General features: G+C 42.0%; 1 protein-coding gene across 3 annotated transcripts in view; it reads right to left on the minus strand.

Annotated features, from left to right (window-relative positions):
• Nucleotides 1-23,416, minus strand: part of OGDH (oxoglutarate dehydrogenase) — a 107,052-nt gene that overhangs the window by 78,349 nt on the left and 5,287 nt on the right. For all 3 annotated transcript variants that reach the window (XM_049894777.1, XM_049894774.1, XM_049894775.1), the window contains exon 2: nucleotides 12,077-12,324. In XM_049894777.1, the coding sequence (XP_049750734.1) occupies nucleotides 12,077-12,298 (222 nt within the window). In that variant the 5' untranslated portion in view covers nucleotides 12,299-12,324. The remainder of the gene's footprint in view (nucleotides 1-12,076; nucleotides 12,325-23,416) is intronic.

The following is a 23,416-nucleotide window of genomic DNA, read 5'->3' on the forward strand; positions in this document are numbered from 1 at the left end:
CACTTTACAGGCTGACAGGCTGAAGGCATGGAGAGACAACCCAAAAGGGGTGGCACTCAGTTAACAAGAACAGAAAGATAGGCTTTAGGAGGAGGGCAGAGGTCAGAGGAGGATGGGGCAGGGAGAGCTGCTCTGAGCAGCAGAGGAGACTATGGAAACCCAAAAAGACAAATGCTGAGGAAAGGAGAGGAGCCATTCAGCAGGGAGAAAAGAAAGCAACAGAGGGCATGGCGGCCTAGTGGAAAAGAAAACACAGGACTCAGTGCTGAAGCCCTAACAGGCTACTCTCAAGTTAACCTGATCATTCTCAGCAGGGCCAGCGCTGGTGAACTCATCAGGAGGCTGCACACCTCACTCCACCTGGGTTGCCCAGGTCCTCACTCCACAGCATGCGACCAGCACCCAGGCTGGCGAGCAGTCACCTGTTCTCACTGTGTGTTTGAGCATTAACAAAAATAATTTAGCACTGACTGTATCTGTATGAAGAAGCCCTCATGTTGCAGTGGTTAAAGTGCTCGGCTGCAAACCAAAAGGTCGGTAGTTCAAACCCACCAGCCACTCCACGGGAGAGATGTGGCAGTCTGCTTCCATAAAGATTTGTTGTTGTTGTTAGGTGCCGTCGAGTCACTTCCAACTCATAGCGACCCTATGTACGACAGAATGAAATATTGCCTGGTCCTGCACCATCCATTCTCATGACCGTTGCTATGTTTAAGTCCATCATTGCAGCCACTGTGTCAATTCATCTTGCTGAAGGTCTTTCTTCCTCTTTTTTGCTGACCCTCTACTTTACCAAGCATGATGTCCTTCTCCAGGAACTGATCCCTCCTGATAACATGTCCAAAACATGTGAGACGAAATCTCACCCTCCTCGCTTCTAAGGAGCATTCTGGTTGTACTTCTTCCAAGACAGATTTGCTTGATCTTTTGGCAGTCTACTGTATATTCAATATTCTTTAACAACATCATAATTCAAAGGCATCAATTCTTCAGTCTCTATCCATTGCTCAGCTTTTGCATGCATATGCGGCGAATGACAACACCATGGTGTGGCACACCTTAGTCTTTAAACTGACATCTTTGCTTTTTAACACTTTAAAGACGTCTTTTGCAGCTGATTTGCCCAATGCGATGCATCATTTGATTTCGTGACTGTTGCTTCCATGGGCGTTGGTTGTAAAGATTTACCCCCCCCAAAAAAACCAAACCCATTGCCATCTAGTTGATTCCGACTCATAGCGACCCTACAGAATAGAACTGCCCCATAGAGTTTCCAAGGAGCACCTGGTGGATTTGAACTGCTGACCTTTTGGTTAGCAGCCGTAGCACTTAACCACTACGCCACCGGGTTTCCTAAAGATTTACAGCCTTGGAAAATCTATGGGGGCAGTTCTACTTTGACTTATAGAGCTGCTATGAGTCAGAATTGACTCAATGGTAATAGGTTTGGGTTTTTTTTTTTTTTTTTTTGGGTATTTATAAGATATAACTATCTGACTTGTCCCTGATATGGTTGAGACCCAATGAGGGAGGGCTTTAATGCTTAGCAGTACAGGATACTACTTAAGGTTTTTAACAAACGGTCAAGTCTCAGCTGTGCTTGAAAAGCAGGTACAAGACTAGCATTCAGAACCAGACTAGAAAAACAGGAGAACACGCAGGAAACTAGGAGAGAACCAACCTAAGGAATAAAAGGGAGGAAATCCATGAATAAGACTTAATGCCAAGCTAAGACCCTTGGGCTGTGACAGGTAGGTAACCACTTGGGAGACAGAAGGCACAGACTGTCCTCACTGAGTCTTTCTGGGCAGTGGGGCTGCAGCAGAGAAGAGTCCTCCAGATCTGTACTGTTGGAATATTTTACCACAAACATGATGTTTGCAATTAAACACTTTTAAAATGTTTTCCTTAAAAAAAAAAAAGATGTAACAAACAACTGCAAATTACAAAACCAAATATAAAAAGGTACCTTTAAGACAACTGCAGAAATTTGAACAGAGACTGAAAATTAGGTAACACTAAGGAATTATAGTTAACTTTGTTAGATGCGATAACAAAAATACCCTTGTCAGTTAGAGCCACGCTATTTATGGCAGAAATGACACAAGGTCTGGTATTTGCTTTAAAATACTCTAGTATCCACCTCCCCCTACAAAAGAAAACCACACTGATTAAGGGCTGGGTTGCAAAGACAATTATTATAAATGCAGTCAATAAGTTGTACACCTGTAAAAAGCTGAATTGGCAAAAATTATGTGAAAGACGACGACCAAAAAAAAAAAGCTGAGGATGCTTATGTACAAGCAAACACCTCATGGAATATGGTTCCTTGATTTGGGATTTAGGGTCATGGTTTCATGGGATGTCCCAGTTAATAGGCCTAATAACATATTTAGTGCTTCTGTTCCACCTCCTAGTTCACTGTGTAGTGCCTAGGGTCTTAAAAGCTTGCAAGTCGCCATGTAAGGCACAATTGGTCTCTACTCACCTGGAGCAACAAAGGAAGGAGAGTCAGGAATAGGAGTAGGAAATGGAATGTGTGGCTAATTGCCTCCATAAACAAGTGCCTGCCTTTGCCTAGAGACCAGAAGAACTGGATCGTGCCTGGCTACCATTACTGAACATTTGGATCAAAGATCCCATAAGAGTCCTGATCAAAAGGGGGAAAATGCAGAAGAAACCTTCAAATTCTCATGGATTCCAGACTTCCTAGAGCCATGGAGGCTGAATGGACCCCATAATTCCTGCTCCGAGATAATTTTTAAAACTTAAACCAAAATCATCCTCTAAAGTCTTCTTAAAACCAAACAACAGTCTAGCTTAACTAGTAAAGAATGTCTCCTTGAACATTATGCTCTTTTAAGAGCTGTTCAATGGAAACCCTGGTGACATAGTGGTTAAGTGCTAACGGCTGCTAACCAAAAAAGGCTGGCAGTTCAAAACCACCAGGCGCTTCTTGGAAACTCTACTAGGCAGTTCTACTCTGTCCTATAGGGTCGCTATGAATCAGAATCAACTTGACAGCAACAGGTTGGGTTTTTTTTTTTTTTTTTTTTAATACAGACCAACAAAAAGAAATCCTGGACCAGATGGCTGCACTGGGGAACTCTATGGAACATTCAGAGAAGAATTAACACCAATACTGTTTAAACTCTTCCAAAAGACAGAAGAAAGGAGTATTACCTAATTCATTCTATGAAGCAAACATAACTCTGATACTCAAACCAGACAAAGGCACCAAAAGAAAACTACAGGCCAGTATCTCTTATGAACATAGATTCAAAGAACCTCAACAAAATGCTAACAAACAGAATCCAACAGCATATTAAAAGAGTCATACACCATGACCAATTGAGATTTATTACAGGAATGCAGGGATGGTTCAACATTAGAAAATCAATCAATGTAACACATCAACAGAACAAGGAAAAAGAACTACATGATCATCTCTATGGATACAGAAAAAGCATTTGATAAAATCCAATACTCTTTCTTGATGAAAATCCTAAAGAAGATTGGAATAGGAGATGTCTTAGTCATCTAGTGCTGCTATAACAGAAATACCACAAGTGGATGCCTTCAACAAACAGAAGTTTATTCTCTCACAGTCTAGTAGGCTAAAAGTCCAAAGACAAGAGCACTAGCTCTAAGGGAGGGCTTTCTCTCTCTGTCGGCTCTGGAGCAAGGTCCTTGTCATCAATCTTTCCCTGGTCTAGGAGCTTCTCAACACAGGAACCTCGGGTCCAAAGGACTCGCTCTGTTCCTGGTGTTGCTTTCTTGGTAGTGTGGGGTACCTTCCTCACCACCCCCCACCCCTACCTTTGCATGCTTCTCTCTTTTGTATCTCAAGAGATTGACTCAAGATACAACCTAGTTTTGTAGATTGAATCCTGCCTTATTAACATAACTGCCTCTAATCCTGCCTCATTAACATCATAGAGACAGGATTTACAACACATAGGAAATACACACTAGATCACAAAATGGTGGACAATCACACAATACTAAGAATCGAGGCCTAGCGCTAGCCAAGTTGACACATATTTGTGGGGGACACAATTCAACCCGTAACAGGAGAGAAATTCCTCAGTATGATTCAGGGCATGTATGAAAAGCCAACAGCCAACATTATACTTAATGGAGAAAGCCTGAGAGCTTTCCCCTTGAAGCTGGGAACATAATAAGGGTGCTCATTCTCACTTCTATTCAATATTGTATTAGAAATCCTAGCCAGAGCAATAAGACAAGAAAAAGTAATAAAAGGCATTCAGATTGGAAAAGAAGTAAAATTATCTCTATTTGTGGATGATATAATCCTATATACAGAAAATCCCCAAAAATTCACAAGAAAACTTCTAGAGCTAATACAGGAATTTAGCAAAGGGTACAAGGTCAACAAACAAAAATCACTTGGGTTTCTATACACCAGCAAGGAGAAATGTGAAATGGAAGTTAGCAAAACAATTCCATTTATTATAGCATCTAAGAGAATGAAATATCTAGGTATAAATCTAACCAGGGATGTGAAAGACTTAAGACAATGAAAACTATAAAACATTGCTGAAAGAGATGAAAGAAGACTTAAATAAATGGAAAGATGTTCCATGCTCATGGATTGGAAGACTTTACATTGTTAAGATGTCAGTACTACCCAAAGCTGTCTATAGATTCAATGCAGTCCCAATCAAAATTTCAACAGCCTTTTTTACAGAAATAGAAAAACCAATCCTTAATTTTATACGGAATGGCAAGAGGCCCCGAACAGCTAAAGCAATGCTGAAAGAGAAGAACAAAGTAGGAGGACTGACACTTCCTGATTTTAAAACATACTATACAGTAATCAAAACAGCCTGGTACTGGTAGAACAACAGACACAGACCAATGGAACAGAACTGAGAGTCCAAAAATAAACCCAAATGTCTATGGTCAACTGATTTTTGACAAGAGTGCTAAGTCTGTTCAACGGGGAAATAAGAGTCACTTCAAGAAACAGTGCTGGAAAAATTGGATTTCCACATGCAGAAAAACAAAAACAGGATCCATGCCTCACACCATACACAAAAACAAATTTATAATGGATTAAGGACCTAAATGTGCAAACTAAAACCATAAAATTCTTAGAAGAACATGCAGGGGCAACACTGCCAGGCCTAGCTTTCAACAATGTATTACCTAATATAATAACAAAAGCACAAAGAGCAAAAAACAAAATTAATAAATGGGACCTCATGAAAATTAAAAGCTTTTGTTCATCAAAAGACTCTACCAAAAAAGGTGAAAAGACAAACTACCAACTGGAAGAATATCTTTGGAAACCTTGTATCTGACAAGAATTTAACCCAAATATATATAAAACTTTGACAATTTAACAACAAAAAGACAACCCGATCAGAAAATGGGCAAAGTACTCGATAGACATGTCACCAAAGTCGACAAATGGTCACCAAACACATGAAAAGATGCTCAGTGTCATCAGCCATCAGAGAGATGCAAATCAAAACCACAATGAGATACTATTTTGTTCCCACTACATTGGCTAAGATTAAAAAAAGTGAAAATAACAAATGCTGGCGAGGATGTGGAGAAACTGGAACCCTTATCCATTACTGGTGGGAATGTAAAATGGTACGGTCATTGTGGAAAACAGCATGGCAGTTCCTCAAAAAACTAAAAATAGAACTACTGTATGACCCAGCAATTCCATTCCAAGGTATATATCCAGAAGACTTGAAAGCAGAGACTCAAAAGGAGACTTACACACCAATGTTCACTGCAGCACCACTCAAAACAGCCAAAAGGTAGAAAATACTAAATGCCCACCAACTAATGAATGGATAAATAAAATGTGGTACACACATACAGTGGAATACTACCCAGCCCACAGGAGAAATGAAGTCTTGATACATGCTACAGTATGGGTGGAACTTAAAGTCATTACACTGAACAAAATAACCCAATCAATAAAACATTGTATGACCTGACTTATACAAAAAAACAAGGCAAAAACAAAAAAAGATCTATTTTTTTTTTTTTATATGGGGTCAAAGTGACAACAGCAACTCGAAAGATTAGACAAGAACCTTAGAGGGCAGTGAGTTCATGCCAATGAAAGAGGAACAACTCAGAAAAGGAAGGTGAAAATGATTGCACAACTTGAAGAATGTTATCAATGTCAATGAATTGTACATGTAAAACTGCTGAACTGGTATACGCTTTGCTGTGTATATTCTCTAAAATAACAACAAAAAATAAGAGATTTAAAAAGATTAGTAAAAGTCTGCAGTACTAATAGCCCACATGAACCACAGTCTCATCTAGCCTCAGACCAGAAGAACTAGAAGGTACCCAGCTACCACTACCAACCATTTTGACCAGGGACCCAATAGAAGGTCCCAAATAGAAAGGGAGAAAAATGTAGAACAAAACTGAAATTCCTAAAACAGATCAGACTTAATGGAGTGATACAGACGAGAGAAATCTCTATTGCCCTAAGATCCCCTCTGAACTTGGAACTGAAGCTACTCCCAGTGGTCACGCTTCACCCAAATAACAGATGGGTTTATAAAATAATATCACTGTTACTACTATGCTCCTTTAAATAATCCACTATATGAGACTGAACAGTCAACATTTACCCTAAAACAAAGACGAGAAGCTGAGGAGAGAGTAAAAACGGTGTAGCAGAGGTATCTGACCTCCTCTAACTTCACGAGGGGGAAGGAGACTCAGGATCAGGCCCAAGGCTGATTTCGATGAGGCAGAGGTCAGATATACCTCCTCTTGCTGGTCCTTTTTACCAATTCTGATACCATCTGTACCTCCCATGGCACTCTCTACTCCTCTGCTGGATTCAGTAATTTGTTGCAATGACTATACAGAACTCACAGACAATACTCATCGTTATGGGGTTAATTAGGGAAGAACAGGTTACAATTCAGGTTCAGGAATGCACACGATACAGCTCTTAGATCAGGACAGTCTTGTCAGCCATGCCTGAAGGCATATATCCCTCTGGCCCTCGGCCCCTCAGCCTGGCCTTTGCCCTGCTCCAGCAAGTGTTACAAAGCTTTTAGTTCTGCTACATACTGAGAGGCACCCCACTCCATCAACCTTAGCCCAAATGCGCTCAGCTAGGTGGGTCAGCAAACCTAGCTCCACCAAGTGCCCAGAGGCTTCCTACTTGGCCAGCAAGCCTCCTGCCTGAAGGCGCTCAGCTTTGCCTTTCCGTGGGCTGGGAAGCCTGCCACGCTGTCTTCTGCCTCTGCTGCCACTGTTTCCCTGCCATCACTTCTCACCTTCTTTGGTGTCACAGCTTTCTGTCTCCTGGTTCCAGGAGTTTCTCAGCGCAGGGATCCTGGGTCCAAAGGATGTGCTCGACTCTTGGCTCTTCTTTCTGGGTGGTGGTGAGATCCTCCCTTCCTGCCTCTGGGTTGGCTCATTTTAAGCCTAGTGGGATGGCAAAACTGACCAATCCCCTCATTAGTGTTCCATAAACCTTATATGCATGATCCTACCCACACAAGGCTGCCATGTACCTTATTTACATTATTATCAAGCTATCCAATCCCCTTGGTGGGCCATAAGCACCTCATTTGCATAGTCCCACACAGTCCTTTGTTGGGAGTTACTAAACTATGGCCAGAAGGGCCATATTAAGTAATTCACTGCACTGCAGAGGGGCAGGGAGCTAGACTAATGGAAACTGAACAAACACAATGGAAATAATGATAACGCTGGCATACTGTGAAAAATGTAACCAATGTCATGGAAAAATCTGAATAAAAATTTTAAATGGGAACCTAACTTGCTGTGCAAATTTTCACCTATCACACACACACACACGATTATTAAAATGTAGATATCTGCTGAAGTTGGGTGATGAGCCTTTTCAAGGAGGTTCAGTTTATACTCTTCTCTCTACTGTTCCGTATGTTTGAAAATATTATAATGTAAAGTTTAAAAAATAACAGGAAAGCAGACTACAGAAGGATGGAGGGGGGTGGAAAGGTATGCCAAGTTGTGCTGTCTCTGTTGGATGTGAAAACAGGTTGGTCCCAGCAGATCTCTGCACAATGGAGGGGAGAATGCATGCAGTGGGATGGCCCAGAATGTGAGCTCCTGGAAGGTATCAAAGTCCTTTCTGATGAGGATATGACATATCAGAATGATGATTTATCTAAATCCTACAGCACTTCTAATTTTAACATCTCTGCTTAAAGAATTTGCTTCTAAACAAGAGCACAAATGAAACATTCTTAACAAAATGAACTACTTTTAAGGCTGTGGATCTTAACCTTCTGGAGGTCACAGATACCTTTAAAAATGTGATGAAGGTTATAAATCTCATTCCTTAAAGAATGTACATACGTGTTTTAGGCCAAAACCAATGTCAGGAGGTGACCACCTTCAGGGTCTGAGATGCAAAGGAGTGACGAAGTTCCCACAAGATGACAATGACAATACTATATTAGCTTAGTCCATGGGATCCATGGGAGTGGAGATGTAATCAGGGATTTGTGCTGTTCCTGTCACTCCTCCTCAAAACCCCTTAGAAGAGGGGTCAGGGCAGAAAATGCCCTTGAGAATCACTGCAACAGAAACCAGGACATAAAATCTGTCCCAAGGGCCAGCACCCTGCATGCATTTTCTTATTAAGTTGGAGCTCCCTTTCTGAGATTATCCACCCATGCCCCCTGCAGAGTCTCTCAAGAAGGTGCTCATATTGACTTCCAGAGCCCCAGAGCCCAAATTTTAACACCTGGGCGTCTGCCCCAGCAGGCTGCATCTACAGGCCAGTCTCCTCAGCTCAAGGGCAGGAATCAACTCAACTGACAGACATACTGCATGTCAGCAAAACTCCCCTAAGCTCCTGCCCCACAGCCAGGATAGGGCAACCCCTGACAACCCACCTCCAGCCCAACAGTCCCTCCATGTGCCTGCCAGCCATCGAGTGTTACTGTCTTGGATGCCATGCAGTAAAAATCTATCTCAAGCAAAGGTGGCTTCATTTATGCATCTACAGGTCTAGGAAACACAGCCTTATTTAAAGTAAAAAAAACTTTTTCAAATTAGCTTCCAGCAGAAGCAGCCATGACAGCTGCACCAACTTGTAACAGCTCTGTAACCATACAGCTCTTAGCACACATCTCCCACCCACAAACCATTCACTTGACTTTAGGCATTCATACGCACATGACACTCCTGAGTCTACATTTTTTTTTTACCTTGCATACAAGGTGTCATGCTATTATCTCTAAGTTCAAATATGACTTAAAATGACCTAGATGTTCCCATAAAAAGTTATATTCCTTTGAGAAAGGGAAGGCAAAGGAATATACTTGGGCACAGGACAACAGCCTTTGATTCTGAAACCTAAGTTTTATTTTAGGGATAATCTTGCAGCAATTGTCTTCGGAAACCTTTTGACATCCAACACAAAGCAGGGGCCATATTCACAGGCCACTTCTTTCTGAGCAGCCAATTTGTTTCTAGACCAGGAAAATAAACTACAGATTTCATCTTATAGAAAACCAGGCCTCACCTTGCTTCAAGATGAACATGACTCGCAGGCTGCCAAGGAGACAGCCAAGGCCTCAGCTAGACCCCCTCCCCTGCTCAGCACCGAAGTTCGGACCAAAGGTAGCATTCTTTTTTTTTTTCTACTTTAGATAAAGGTTTACAGAGCAAATTAATTTCTCATTAAACAATCGATACATATATTGTTCTGTGACATTGGTTGCCAATCCCACAACATGTCAACACTCTCCCCTTCTCAACCTTGGGTTCCCCATTACCAGCTTTCCTGTCCCCTCCTGCCTTCTCGTCCTTGCCCCTGGGCTGGTATGCCCACTTAGTCTCATTTTGTTTTATGGGCATAATCCTTGGCTGAAGGGTGAACCTCAGTGACTTCAGGACTGAGTTAAAGGGTGTCCAGGGGCCATACTCTTGGGTCTCTCCAGTCTCTGCCAGACCAGTAAGTCTGGCCTTTTTTTTTTTTGGTGAGTTAGAATTTTGTTCTACATTTTTCTCCAGCTCTGTCCGGGACCCTCTGTTATGATCACTGTCAAGGCAGTCAGTGGTAGTAGCTGGCCATCATCTAGTTGTGCCAGACTCAGTTTGGTGTGGTAGTTCTGGTCCATTAGTCCTTTGGACTAACCTTTCCCCTGTGTCTTTAGTTTTCTTCATTCTCCCTTGCTCCAGACAGTATGAGACCAGTGGAATATCTCAGATGGTCACTCACAATCACTAAATTAGGATATAGAACGTTTTCTTTATAAACTGTTATGCCAATTGAGTTAGATATCCCCCAACACCACAAAGGTGGCATTCTTAATGAAACAGAATCTGGTGGCTACCAGCAGCCATAGAAACATATTCACTCAAAGGGGCCCAATGGAAGCAGCTGCCCTTTGAAAACAGACCCCAAGATTCAAGGTAAGGAAAAGGCCAAATTAATAGTGATGACAACCGAGATGGCACAATATAGTTCATAAAGTTTATGTTCTATATCCTTGTTTGGAGAGTACTATCTACATTCTTGATAGCTTGCAAGTGGCTATCTAAGATACAACTATTGGTCTCTACTTATCCAGCACAAAAGAGAAAGAAGAAAACCAAAAACTCAATGAAGAAACTACAGGTTTAATAGTCTACACGAGCCACAGCCTCATCTATCCTGAGACCAGATCTAGATGTTGCCAGCTACCAACACTGACTGTTCTGATCAAGTCCACAATAGATGAATCCTGATAGAATGGGAGAAAAACATAGAACACAACCTCAAATACCCTTAAAAAAAAAACAACTTCCTGGACCGGTTGAGACTGAGGACTCCCCGAGACAACTGCTCTGAGATACTTTTTAAACCTTGAACTGAAACTAACCCCTGAGGTCATCATTTAGCTACATAACAGATTGGCTTACAAAATAAAAAATATCACTTGTGAGAATACTGTGCTCCTTTAAAAAATCATCTATATGAGACCATACGGTCAACAACTACTTTAAAACAAAGACGAGAATGTAAGGGGGAAGGGAAATCAGGTTAATGGAAATGAAACAACCAGAACGAAAACAATGAGCATGTTCACACATTGCAAAGAATATAACCAATACCACTAAACAATTTGTTCAGAAACTGCTGAATAGGAACCTAAAGTGCTATGTAAACCTTCACCAAAAACACAACAAAATATTATTTAAAAACAAAGAAAAAACAGTGGTGACATCTGTTGAGCCTATCCTCTGTGCCAGACATTAAGCACCTTATATGCATCGTCTCCTTTAATTCTCCCAACAGCCCTATGAGCACACTCAAGGGGCCTGAGAGCCTCTGGAATCCTCCCACCAACCACACCACACATACCACCTTTCAACTCCTGGTTTTGGCTAGCTGCTTGACCTGAAAATCAGGACACGGCTACCAACACCTATACTCATCAAAGATGCCAAGAAGAAATTCTGTCACTAGCCATGATTTATATTAAGTGAACATGTGAAGAAAGGGGATCTTAAAGGGAAAAGCCCTTATAGGGAATACAGAAAAATTACAAAGAAACCTGCAAGGAATTCACTTTCGAATATAAGAGAAATATATGAACATAGTTATCTAAAACGTCATTTATATAAAATTACATGAGATAATTTTAGGGCATTTAAGGTATAAAGATGTCTTCTTAGGACTGTTGGGAGACAAGAGCCTCACGAATATCCATTCTTTTCCACGAGCTTTCTTCTCTTCAATGTCTGTATCCTAAAGTAGCCCTTAGTGAGATCTTGGAACTGGTACAAGCGTTGCTTCAGATCTTCAGAGGGTAAAACGTTGTCTAGCCCAGGGACCGAACACTCTGAGCTCGCTGGACACCAAGCAAGCCAGGGAAGCACCTCCAGAGACGTTGTTTCTGTTGAGCTGGTCCTGCCAGCTAGGCTTCATTGGATGCGCAGGCACTTGGCAGTTCGGGGCTTCCCAATGCCTTCCTTCCTCCAGCTCCTCCGACACACGCACTTACCTCAACTGCCAAGAAGCATCCAGAGCAACACAGCAAACGTGAGGAGACACAGCCGTGGCGAGCCTTACCTTATGTACACTTTTGGGGTTTTCCAACCAAGCATAGTACATTTCCTCCACATAGTTCGAACTAGTCCCACTCAAGAAGGGCTCAGCAGCGACAGGTGCAGTATAGCATCGAATTTGTTGAAATGTCCTAGCTGCTGCTGGTCTGTTTTGTGCAAATGTCTTAACAGTCTGGGAAGCTGTCAATGGCCTCAACTTAGCAGCACAAGTCCTTAAATGAAACATTTTTGTCCGAAGCCTCTCACAACTGCCTGTACAAAAAAAAAGAGAGAGAATTTTAGGACATAAGGCTACTGGAAAGATCTGCCAGACGCTGATTATTTAGGATAAGGATTTGGTCTACAGATGTATTTGCACCAGTGTGCCATCTGCATCAGTCCCTAAATTCATGTTACAGAGAGCACAGCAAAGCAGTGATTAAGTCAAACCAAAAATGTTTTAGTAGCTACTATATAAATGCCCCCCACGCATCTGTCAGTTTGTCATACTGCGCAGGCTGGCATGTTGCTGTGATGCTAAGAAGCTTTGCCACCAGTATTCAAATACCAGGAGGGTCACCCGTGGCGGACAGGTTTCAGCTGAGCTTCCAGACTAAGACAGACCAGAGAGGACCTGGCAGTCACTTCTGAAAAGAATTAGCTGGTGAAAACCTTGTGAATAACAGTGCAACAATGTCTGATATAGTGCCGGAAGATGAGCCCCTCAGGTTAGAAAGCACTCTCCAGCAACGGGCTTAAGCACAGCAACGACCTGGGACTGGGCAGTGTTTCTTTCTGTTGTACATAGGGTCGCTAAAAGTCAGAACCAACTTGATGACAACATCTACTATGCACTGTGCCAGACACAGGGGAAGATGAATACACAACACACAGGTTATGATCTGCACTGAACAGTCTGAAAACTAGCTTGAGCGATTAGATATAATGTTATACGATGATAAATACATGAAGTTCTTTAAGTTTACACACTTTGTAAAAACAATTCTAAAACAGGCAACAAGAATTAAGGATTAAGATTAATTTCAATATGAGAAAGGCACGTTTTAAGCTACCCACACACTACCAAACACCTGCTGTACTCTGAAAAATACAGAGAAATTAGAGAAACATTTTGCTCACCCCCAAATAATTTAACTTTGAGCAGAGGAGAAAAAAATATAAACAATATTACAAAGACAGCACTGAGTGGGAAAAGAAAATGGTAAGGAAATTCCGCGGAAGCAGTCACTCCTTCCAGGTTGGAGGGAGTGGGGCAGCCAAGGAAGGCTACAGCTTTGAGTTGGGCCTGGAAGACAAGAAGGACTTGGACGTGAAGAGGAGGGGAGGGGCAGGCATCATAAATGGAAGAATCAGGAGGAAGAAAGAAGGAGGCAGGAGAGTGCGAAGCAAAACGTAAGGGGAAAAACAGGAACCATGGAGTGCTGAAAGGGAGAGTGAGGACAAGCTGGAGAGGGGCCTCAGAGGGGCCTGACTGCCGCTGCTGAGCTAACCACCACCACTTCCCCCGCCCCACACCCCCCCTACCCTGCTGCCCAGATCAACGGGGAGCCCAAGAAGTTCTGAGCAAGGGAGCAATGGGTTCTACAAAGCCTAGAAGGAAAAGTACTTACGCCAATTATTTGATACATGTCTACCTCCTCAGTGTCACTCTGTTATGTGTACATGTTATGACTCCTACACAAATCCCACAAACTCCCTGGCAGATTGGCATCAGCCCTTCCATTTTATAGATAACCTTTCTGAGTTTGAGTTTCTTAAATTTCCCCAGGTTCATCTGGCTGTTAGTAGCAGACCCAGGCCTCCACAGCCAGTCTTCTAGCCTGCAAAGTCCATGTTGTCCCTCCACGAGGAGCTCCCCGCCCTCTGGCAGAGGAGGGGAGAGGAAGGACTGAAGGTGGGATGCTATTTAAACAATAGTCTGGGCCAGAGGGCACGAAGACCTAGACTAGAAGTGGGAGCAGAGGGGAGGGGATCCAGGACATGTAAAAGGAGGAAATGTTGACATATCTACTATTTGCTTCTGATATGAATAAATATTGTGTTCGATTTTTATACTTTCACTAAATCTAATTTATAACTCTATCAAAATACCCATTTTCATAAAAAAAGCTTGTGTACCCCCTAAATTATGAAAGAGTTTGGACTGTCTAGACTGTTCCCAGAGGGCCTGGGATGCTGCATGCAAGCACTTTTAAGACTACAGCATGCCTCCAGGCAGCAGTCCCCTCTCTCTGGAGAGGAGAACAAAGACTCTCACAAGTCTTAGCTGCCAGAAGGCAACCTTGCAGTCATGGCATAGGGGGTCAGCAGAGCCTCAGCCTCAGGCCAGTGGGCAAAAAGGAAGTGACACAGAGACACTCCAGCTGAGGACGGCCTGAGAACAGGACACACAGCCATATCCTCAACAGAAGGGTGATGACTCCACTGGACAAAGAGGGCCTGGCTCAAAAGATAAGTGGTAATTTAGATGGAGGATAAGACAGTACACAATACCGGGGAAGCCAGCACAACTTGTACAAGGCAAACTCATGGAAGCTCCACAGACACACCCAAACTTCCTGAGAGACCAAACTACTGGGCTGAGGGCTGTGGGGACCATGGTCTCGGGGAACATCTAGCTCAATTGGCAAAACACACTTTACAAAGAAAATGTTCTACTTTCTATTTTGGTGAGCAGTGCCTGGGGTTTTAAAAGCCTGTGAGCAGTCATCTAAGATACCCCACCCCACTGGTCTCGACCCTTTGGGAGCGAGGGAGAATGAAGAAAACTAAAAATACAAGTGAAAGATTAGTCCAAAGAAAGGACTAATGGACCACATCTACCACAGCCTCCACTAGACTAAGTCCAGTACAACTAGATGATGCCCAGCTACCACTACTGACTGCTCTGATAGTGATCACAATAGAGGGTCCCGGACAGAGCCGGAAAAAATGTAGAACAAAATTCTAACTCACAAAAAAAGACCAGACTTACTGGCCTGACAGTGACTGGAAAAACCCCGAGAGTATGGCCCCCAGACACCTTTTGGCTCAGTAATGAAGTCACTCCTGAGGTTCACCCCTCAGCCAAAGGTTAGACAGGCCCATAAAACAAAACGAGACTAAAGGGGCATACCAGCCCAGGGGCAAGGACTAGAAGGCAGGGGGGAACAGGAAAGCTGGTAATAGGGAACCCAAGGCTGAGAAGGGAGAGTGTTGACATATCATGGGGTTGTTAACCAATGTCATAAAACAGTATGTGTATAATGGAAAAAAAAAAAATAAGGATAACATTAGGATCCCTAATACATGGTATAAACAGTATACAAAACATTATTAATGATGCAGAAGAAAAACTAGATTAACTGGGAGCTCCTAAAAATCAAACACCTATGCTCATCCAAAGACTTCACCATAAGAGTAAAAAGATTACCTACAGATTGGGAAAAAGTTTTTAGCTATGACATTTCCAATCTGTGCCTGATCTCTAAAATCTACATGATACTGCAAAAACTTAACTGCAAAAGGACAAATAACCCAATTAAAAAATGGGCAAAACATATGAACAGGCACTTCACTAAAGAAGACTTCGGGTAGCTAACAGATACATAAGGAAAGGCTCATGATCGTTAGCCATTAGAGAAATGCAAATCAAAACTATAATGAGATTCCATCTCACTCCACCAAGGCTGGCATTAATCCAAAAAACACAAAATAATAAATGTTGGAGAGGTTGTAGAGACTGGAACACTTACACATTGCTGGTGGGAATGTAAAATGGTACGACCACTTTGGAAATTGATTTGGTGCTTCCTTAAAAAGCTAGAAATAGAACTACCATACGATCCAGCAATCCCACTGCTTGGAATATATCCTAAAGAAATAAGAGCCTTTACACAAACAGATATATGCACACCCATGTTCATTGCACCGTTGTTCACAATAGCTAAAAGATGGAAGCAGCCAAGGTGCCCATCAACAGATGAATGGACAAATTATGGTATATTCACACAAAGGAATACTACACAATGATAAAGAACAGTGATGAATCTGTGTAACATTTCATAACATGGAGGAATCTGGAAGGTATTATGCTGAGTGAAATTAGTTGCAAGAGGACAAATACTGTATAAGACCACTATTAGAAGAACTGGAGAAACAGTTTAAACAGAGAAGAAAATATTCTTTGACGGTTATGAGAGGTGGGAAGGAGGGAGGGAGGGAGAGGGGTATTCACTAATTAGATAGTAGATAAGAACTATTTTAGGTGAAAGGAAAGCAACACACAGTACAGGAGAGGTCAGCACAACTGGATTAAACCAAAAGCAAAGAAGTTTCCTGAATAAACTGAATGCTTCGAAGGCCAGCATAGCAGGGGCAGGGGTTTGGGGACCATGGTTTCGGGGGACATCTAATTCAATTTACATAATAAAATCTATTAAGAAACATTCTGCATCCGACTTTGGAGAGCGGCGTCTGGTATCTTAAACTCTCGCAAGTGGCCATCTAAGATGCATCAATTGGTCTCAACCCTCCTGGAGCAAAGGAGAATGAAGAACACCAAAGACACAAGGTAATTATGAGCCCAAGAGACAGAAAGGGCCATATAAACCAGAGACTGCATCAGCCAGAGACTAGAAGAACCAGATGGTGCTCGGTTACAACCGATGACTACCCTGATGGGGAACACAACAGAGAACCCCTGAGGGAGCTGGAGAACAGTGGGATGCAGACCCCAAATTCTCATAAAAAGACCAAACTTAATGGTCTGACTGAGACTAGAAGGACCCTGGTAGTCATGGTCCCCAGACCTCCTGTTAGCCCAAGACAGGAACCATTCCCAAAGCCAATTCTTCAGACAGGGATTAGGCTGGACAATGGGATAGAAAATGATACTGGTGAGGAATGAGCTTCTCGGATCAAGTGGACACATGAGACTATGTTGGCATCTCCTGTCCGGTGGGGAGATGAGAGGGCAGAGGGGGTCAGAAGCTGGCCATATGGACGAGAAAATAGAGTGGAGGGAAGGAGTGTGCTGTCTCATTAGGGGGAGAGCAATTAGGAATATACAGCAAGGTGTGTATAAATTTTTGTATGAGAGACTGGCTTGATTTGTAAACTTTCACTTAAAGCACAATAAAATAAAAGAATACAAAAAACAGTATGTGTACTAACCGTTTAATGAGAAATTAGCTTATTCTGTAAACCTTCATCTAAAGTACAATTAAGAAAAAAAAGATACACCCTACACTAATCCTGCCTCGTTAACGTAACAACCCATTCCCAAATGAGATTATAACCACAGGTATAGAGATTGGGATTTCCAACACATTTTGGGGGGACACAACTCAATCCCTAACAATGCCCCGTGGGTAGGATAACTCAGAGGCGTAATCTACACTGTCCACATCCCCAGCAGGTTTAAGCCCCAGCTGCAGTTGCCAAAGCAGTAATTTACCTAATACAGTTCCTTTTCTGGGCTTCCTTCCCTTCCCTGTCTTACTTCCTCATCCCCCTGTCTTCTGAGATCACCTCTCAAATAAAATACTTGCACCCAAAAAAGAAAGAAAATGTTCTACATTCTACTTCGGTGAGTAGTGTCTAGGGGCTTAAAAGCCTGTGAGCAGCCACCTAAGATACTGCACTGGTCTCAACCCTTTGGAGCAAGGGAGAATGAAGAAAACTAAAGACACAACGAAAAGATCCAAAGGACTAATGGACCACAACTACTACAGCCTCGAGACTGATTCCAGTACAACTAGATGGTGCCTGGCTACAACCACTGACTGCCCTGACAGGGATCACACTGGAGGGTCCCGGACAGAGCTGGAGAAAAATGTAGACCAAAATTCTAACTCACAAAAAAGAAACCAAACTTACTGGTCTGAAGAGACTGGAGAAACCCCAAGAGTATGGCTCCCGGATGGATACCCTTTTAGCTCAGTAATGAAGTCACTCTTGAGTTTCACCCTTCAGCCAAAGATTAGACAGGCCCATAAACAAAATGAGACTAAAAGGGCAAAGACTAGAACGCAGGAGGGGACAAGAAAGCTGGTAATAGGGAACCGAAGGTCAAGGAGGGCAGAGTGTTGACATGTCGTGGCGTTAACTAATATCATAAAACAATATGTGCACTGTTTTATGAGAAGCTCATTTGTTCTGTAAAGCTTCATCTAAAGTACGGTTTGAAAAAAAAAAAAGAGGGCCTGGCTCAGGAGCAGGCACTGGGGACACAGCTACCTTTCTTCCCAGGCTCAGAGGGCAGCAGGGTGTCATCCAACTGTAAATCCAGAGTTACACCCAATGCCCTTGAAGGAAATCCAAATTCTGACACATGCTAAACTGACCCAGAAAGCAAGGTTACATAAGAATATCTGCTATATTACTCACAAGTGTCCTTCTCCTCAGCCCAAGTATGACCAGACTACTCCTAAGAGACACTCAGCAGTAGGCTTCCAGCCTCTCTCTTCTGGCCTACGCTATGCCAGAGAGGATGGCAGCAAAGGAACCTAACAAACAAAAACTTGCCTCTTAAACATTAAAGATGAAAAAGCAATGTATTCTGGATGTAGGTACAGAATGCAATTTTAACCCGAGTTTTTCTTTACCTTAGAAACCGCAGGCTTTAAGTCACCTTCGATAGTTCACCCTGCCTCCAACTATACTCCAGCTTTTTCTACTAATAATGCTTAAAGCAAGCAACAAGCCCTAACACTGCTGGCAAAAATACTACTGATTTCGATGCTACTTTTCTCTTATTGAGGTCCAAGGAAAATACTCGTTTTTTTCCTCTAATGTCATTACTATCTAGGCAGATTGAAACACCACCATTGTTTCCGCGTTGGGCTTTTTTCTTTCCCCCCTTAGGACCTAGCGGCAGCACCTCCGTTCCCTGTCTATCCTTGTTCAGTGGCTGCAATAACTGAATTAACAGGCACTGTACTACCAATCACAAAACTGCTCCTTTCCTTTGTTTTTCCCAAACTGGTCCTTTCAATCTGATACTGTAAACAAACTGTGATAATTAGCTAACTGCAGTCACTGAGTCTGACAGTTTAGTACTGCCCAGCACAATTCCCAGGAGAGCTAGCAATCTTCAAGCTTCTCTTAGAACAACTTCTGTGAAGCTTCCCTGCAACATGTGCTCAACATCCTCCCCGCCTCCACCCAGCAATGGCCAGGAAAAACCCAGGGCTGAGGGCCTCTCATTATACTTACGTTTCAGTTTCTTGAAAGAGCAGACCATCCTTCATCATTCTCTCTTACGTACTGTTGTGAGAAGGTATTAAAGACTCGTTTGAAAGAAAACTGCTGGTCAATCAATCTTAAGACCCAATTCTAGACTTCTCTAATATAAAGTCAACTTCCACAATAACACATCATTTGGTAGAGACTTTCAATCTTTGAAACACTTCCATGAAAGCTTAGGGTTGTCTAAAAGTCCAAGTGCTTTGATTTTTGGTTTAAAAGAATATGTCTATTAAATACTGGCCAAGACAATTCAAGGAAACCCTGGTGGTGTAGTGGTTAAGAGCTATGGCTGTTAACCAAAAAGCTGGCAGTTCCAATCCACTAAGTGCCCCCTGAAACCATATGGGGCAGTTCTACTCTGTCCTACAGGGTCGCTATGAGTCGGAATCAACTCGATGGCAACGGGTTTGGTTTTTTTGTTCAAGACAATCTGATGAGGAAAGAAGTCTTTTCAACAAATGCTCAGACGGCTGGATATCCACATGCAAAAGAATGAACTTAGATCCCCTACACCTCATACCATACACTCAAAACCGATCAAAGACCTAAATGTAAGAGCTGAATTCATAACAGTGTTAGAAGTTCATAATTTCTAATTTCTAACGGAATAAATCTTTGTTACTTTGAGTCAAGCAATGGTTTCTTAGACATAATACCAAAAGTACAAGTGACAAAAAGAAAAAATAAATTGGATTTCATCAAAATTAAAAAGTTTTGTAAGCCAAAGGACCAACATCAAGAAAAGTAAAAAACAAAAACAACTTGAATTATTAGATAGGAACCTTACAGGGCAGTGAGTTTATGTTAACGGGGGAGGAACAACTCAGAAAAGCAGAGTGAGAATAGTTGCACGACTCGAAGAACATAATCAATGTCACTGAATTGTACATAGAGAAACTAAACTGGCATATGTTCTGCTGTGTATATTCTCAATATCAACAATAAAAATAAATTATTAAAAAAAGAACAGACAACAGAATGGGAGAAAATATTTGCAAATCACGTATCTGATAAGGGGCTGTTATCCAGAATATGCAAAGAACTCATAATTCAAATAAAATACAGAAATAACCCAATTAAAAAATAGGCAAAGCACTTGAATAGGTCCTCCAAAGGTATGCAAATAGCCAATGAGCACATGAAAAGACGCTCAACATCATTAATCATCAGAGAAATGCCAACTCTAAACCACATTAATATACCACTTCACACCAGAGCTTTGAATCAGTTCTTCCTGGTTCAATCATGGCCAAGGAACAGACCCGAGTTTTTAAAATTTGGGTAAACTAGAAACATAACTGAAATGAGAAATTACCGGTCAAAGCCCTGCTAGAAACTTAATCTCCCTCTTCGAAAACAAGAGCAGCATATACGTTGCATACCAACTAAATCCCTTGCCTGTAGGATTTTGTGCAAAGTCGGACACAGCAACGTCCCGCTCAAAGATGGTGGCTGACTGTGCCACTCTGAACGTGTGTTACTATCCTCAGTCCTGGCAATAATCCAACCTCATGTAGCAAGTTCCTGAAAGGGCTCACTACACCTCTTCCAAGCGCCCCATTCCAGGGATGTGACCTGTAATTTTCCTGTTCCAGTTATGGTTCCAGATCACCCAAATTTTTAAAATTCGGGTCTGTTCCAGTTTTGCTTCGTTGGCCATGACTGAACTGGTTCAAATAGGTTCAAACCCCTGTTTCACACACACTACAATCAAAACAGAAAATAACAAGTGTTGGTGAATATGTGGAGAATGTGGAACCTTCATACATCGCTGGTGGGAATATAAAAGGGTGCAGCCACTTTGGAAAACAGTTTGGCAACTCCTGAAAAGTTAAACAGAGATACTATATACCACTGGTATGGACTGAACTGTGTCCCCCAAAAATGTGTGTCAACTTGGGTGGGCCATGATTCCCAGTACTGTGTGGTTGTCTTCCACTTTGTGATCTGATGTAATTATCCTGTGTACTGTAAATCCTAACCTCTATGATGTTAATGAGGCAGGATTAAAGGCAGTTATGTTAATGAGGCAGGACACAATCTTGAGTCAATCTCTTTTGAGACATACAAGAGAGAAGTCAGTGGAGTGGGTCTTCATACCACCAAAAAAGAAGAGTCAGAAGCAGAGCACATAGCTCATCCTTTTGACCTGGAGTCCCTGCGCTGAGAACCTCCTAGACCCAGGGGAAGACTGACGTCAAGACACAGAGATTTCCAAAGAATGCCAGGCCCCGAGATGTTCAAAAGAGACAAGGACCTTCCCCCAGACCCAACAGAGGGAGAGAAAGCCTTCCCCTAGAGCTGGTGCCCCGAATTCAGACTTTGAGCCTCCTAAACTGTGAGAGAATAAATTCTTGTTTGTTAAAACCATCCACTTGTGGTATTTCTGTTATGGCAGCACTAGATAACTAAGATGATGACCCAGCAATACCACTCCTAGATACATACCCAAGAGAAATGAAAACATATATACACTCAAAAACTTATGCACAAATGTTCATAGCGGCAATATTCATAATAGCCAAAAAGTGGGAACAACTCAAATGTCCACCAATTAATAAACAGATAAATAAAACATGGAATATCGACAGAAGAGAACTGTATTTGACCATAAAAACTACAGAGTCCTGGTGCCTGCTACAATATGGATGAACCTTGAAAACATTATATTAAGTGAAACCAGTTATTTACAAAAAAACAATGTATTGTATGATTTCATTTACATGACACCTCCAGAACTGCTCCACAAGGTTTTCAAGGCTGTGGCCTTTCGGAAGCAATTGCCAGGCCTGTCTTCCAAGGTACCTCTGGGTGGGTTTGAACCACAAACATTTCAACTAGCAGTCAAGCAGTGAAGTGTTTATGCTACCCAGCAACTCCTGGAGTCTCTTTTTAAGGGATCAATATTCTAAAAACTAGACTGTGCTGATGATAACACAACCCTTTGACTACAGCAAAAAACTAAACTGTACAATTTTAATGGGTGAATTTTAGGGCACGCAAATCATATCTGAAGAAAATTATTAGAAAAATAGTGTCTAAGAAAAAAACCCAGGTGAGCCAATCAGTATCAATAGAACACACAGAATTACAAATGTAATGCATTAATTTCAAGACACAAGTACAAGCCTATACATTTGGAAAAAATAAGCAAATAAAAAGTAAAAACCAAAGGAAAATTTGTTTTTAAGGGTTAAATGCCCCACCCTTAAGAAACGATATATTGAAATGTGACTAGTGTGAAGCCCCCAAGGTCTGTGGCCTGGAGCTCTCCAGCGATGCAGGAAACATCTTACCCAAGGGCCCAACTCCAAGTCCCTATACCCAGAATGTGGGAAATAACTACCGCTGACACTTATCAACATAATGTTGACTGGGAAGAGGATTAATTAAAAATGCAATGTCCATCAAAAATAGCCTGGGTTGTTTTTTGTTTTGTTCTTTTTCAACAAACAAGTCTTGGAGGGAAAAGAGCACGCATCATTAAGCGACTGTTGCCCTATGTGTGTTGCCTGACAACCATTTTTTGAAAACAATTCGACTTGAAAATATTTTCCATTTTATTTTTCTTGTTTCGTACTCATTAAGATTCTAATGATGAATCAAGAAGACATTTCTTGCTACACGCCCATGTCTGTTACTCGATGCCTGCAATTATCTTAGTTTTAGGAATAATAAAAACCAAAAACCAAACCTGTTGCCAATCGAGTCGATTCCAACTCACAGCAACCCTACAGGACAGAGTAAAACTGTCCCACGGGGTTTCTGAGGCTTTCAATCTTTATGGAAGCAGACTGCCACGTCTTTCTCCTGCGGAGTGGCTGGTGGGTTTGAACTACCGACCTTTCAGTTAGCAGCCCAACTCTTCAACCACTGTGCCGCCAGGGCTCCTTTAGTACTGATACAAAGTGCATACATACAGACAGAATACAGATAAGAATTCTCGCTTATTAGCTGAGAATTTCAAAGAATATCTTTTAAACATAGTACCTTATTAAACATAAACTGATGGATAGGGAGATAGTGTAGATTACTTTAAAACTGCAAAGCTGTTTTGTCTTTACTAGATAGGAAACAGTTATCGCCTCTGCAAGGCAAATACACAGTTGACACT

This window comes from Elephas maximus, chromosome 8 (assembly GCF_024166365.1).
Source record: "Elephas maximus indicus isolate mEleMax1 chromosome 8, mEleMax1 primary haplotype, whole genome shotgun sequence".
Classification (NCBI taxonomy): domain Eukaryota; kingdom Metazoa; phylum Chordata; class Mammalia; order Proboscidea; family Elephantidae; genus Elephas; species Elephas maximus.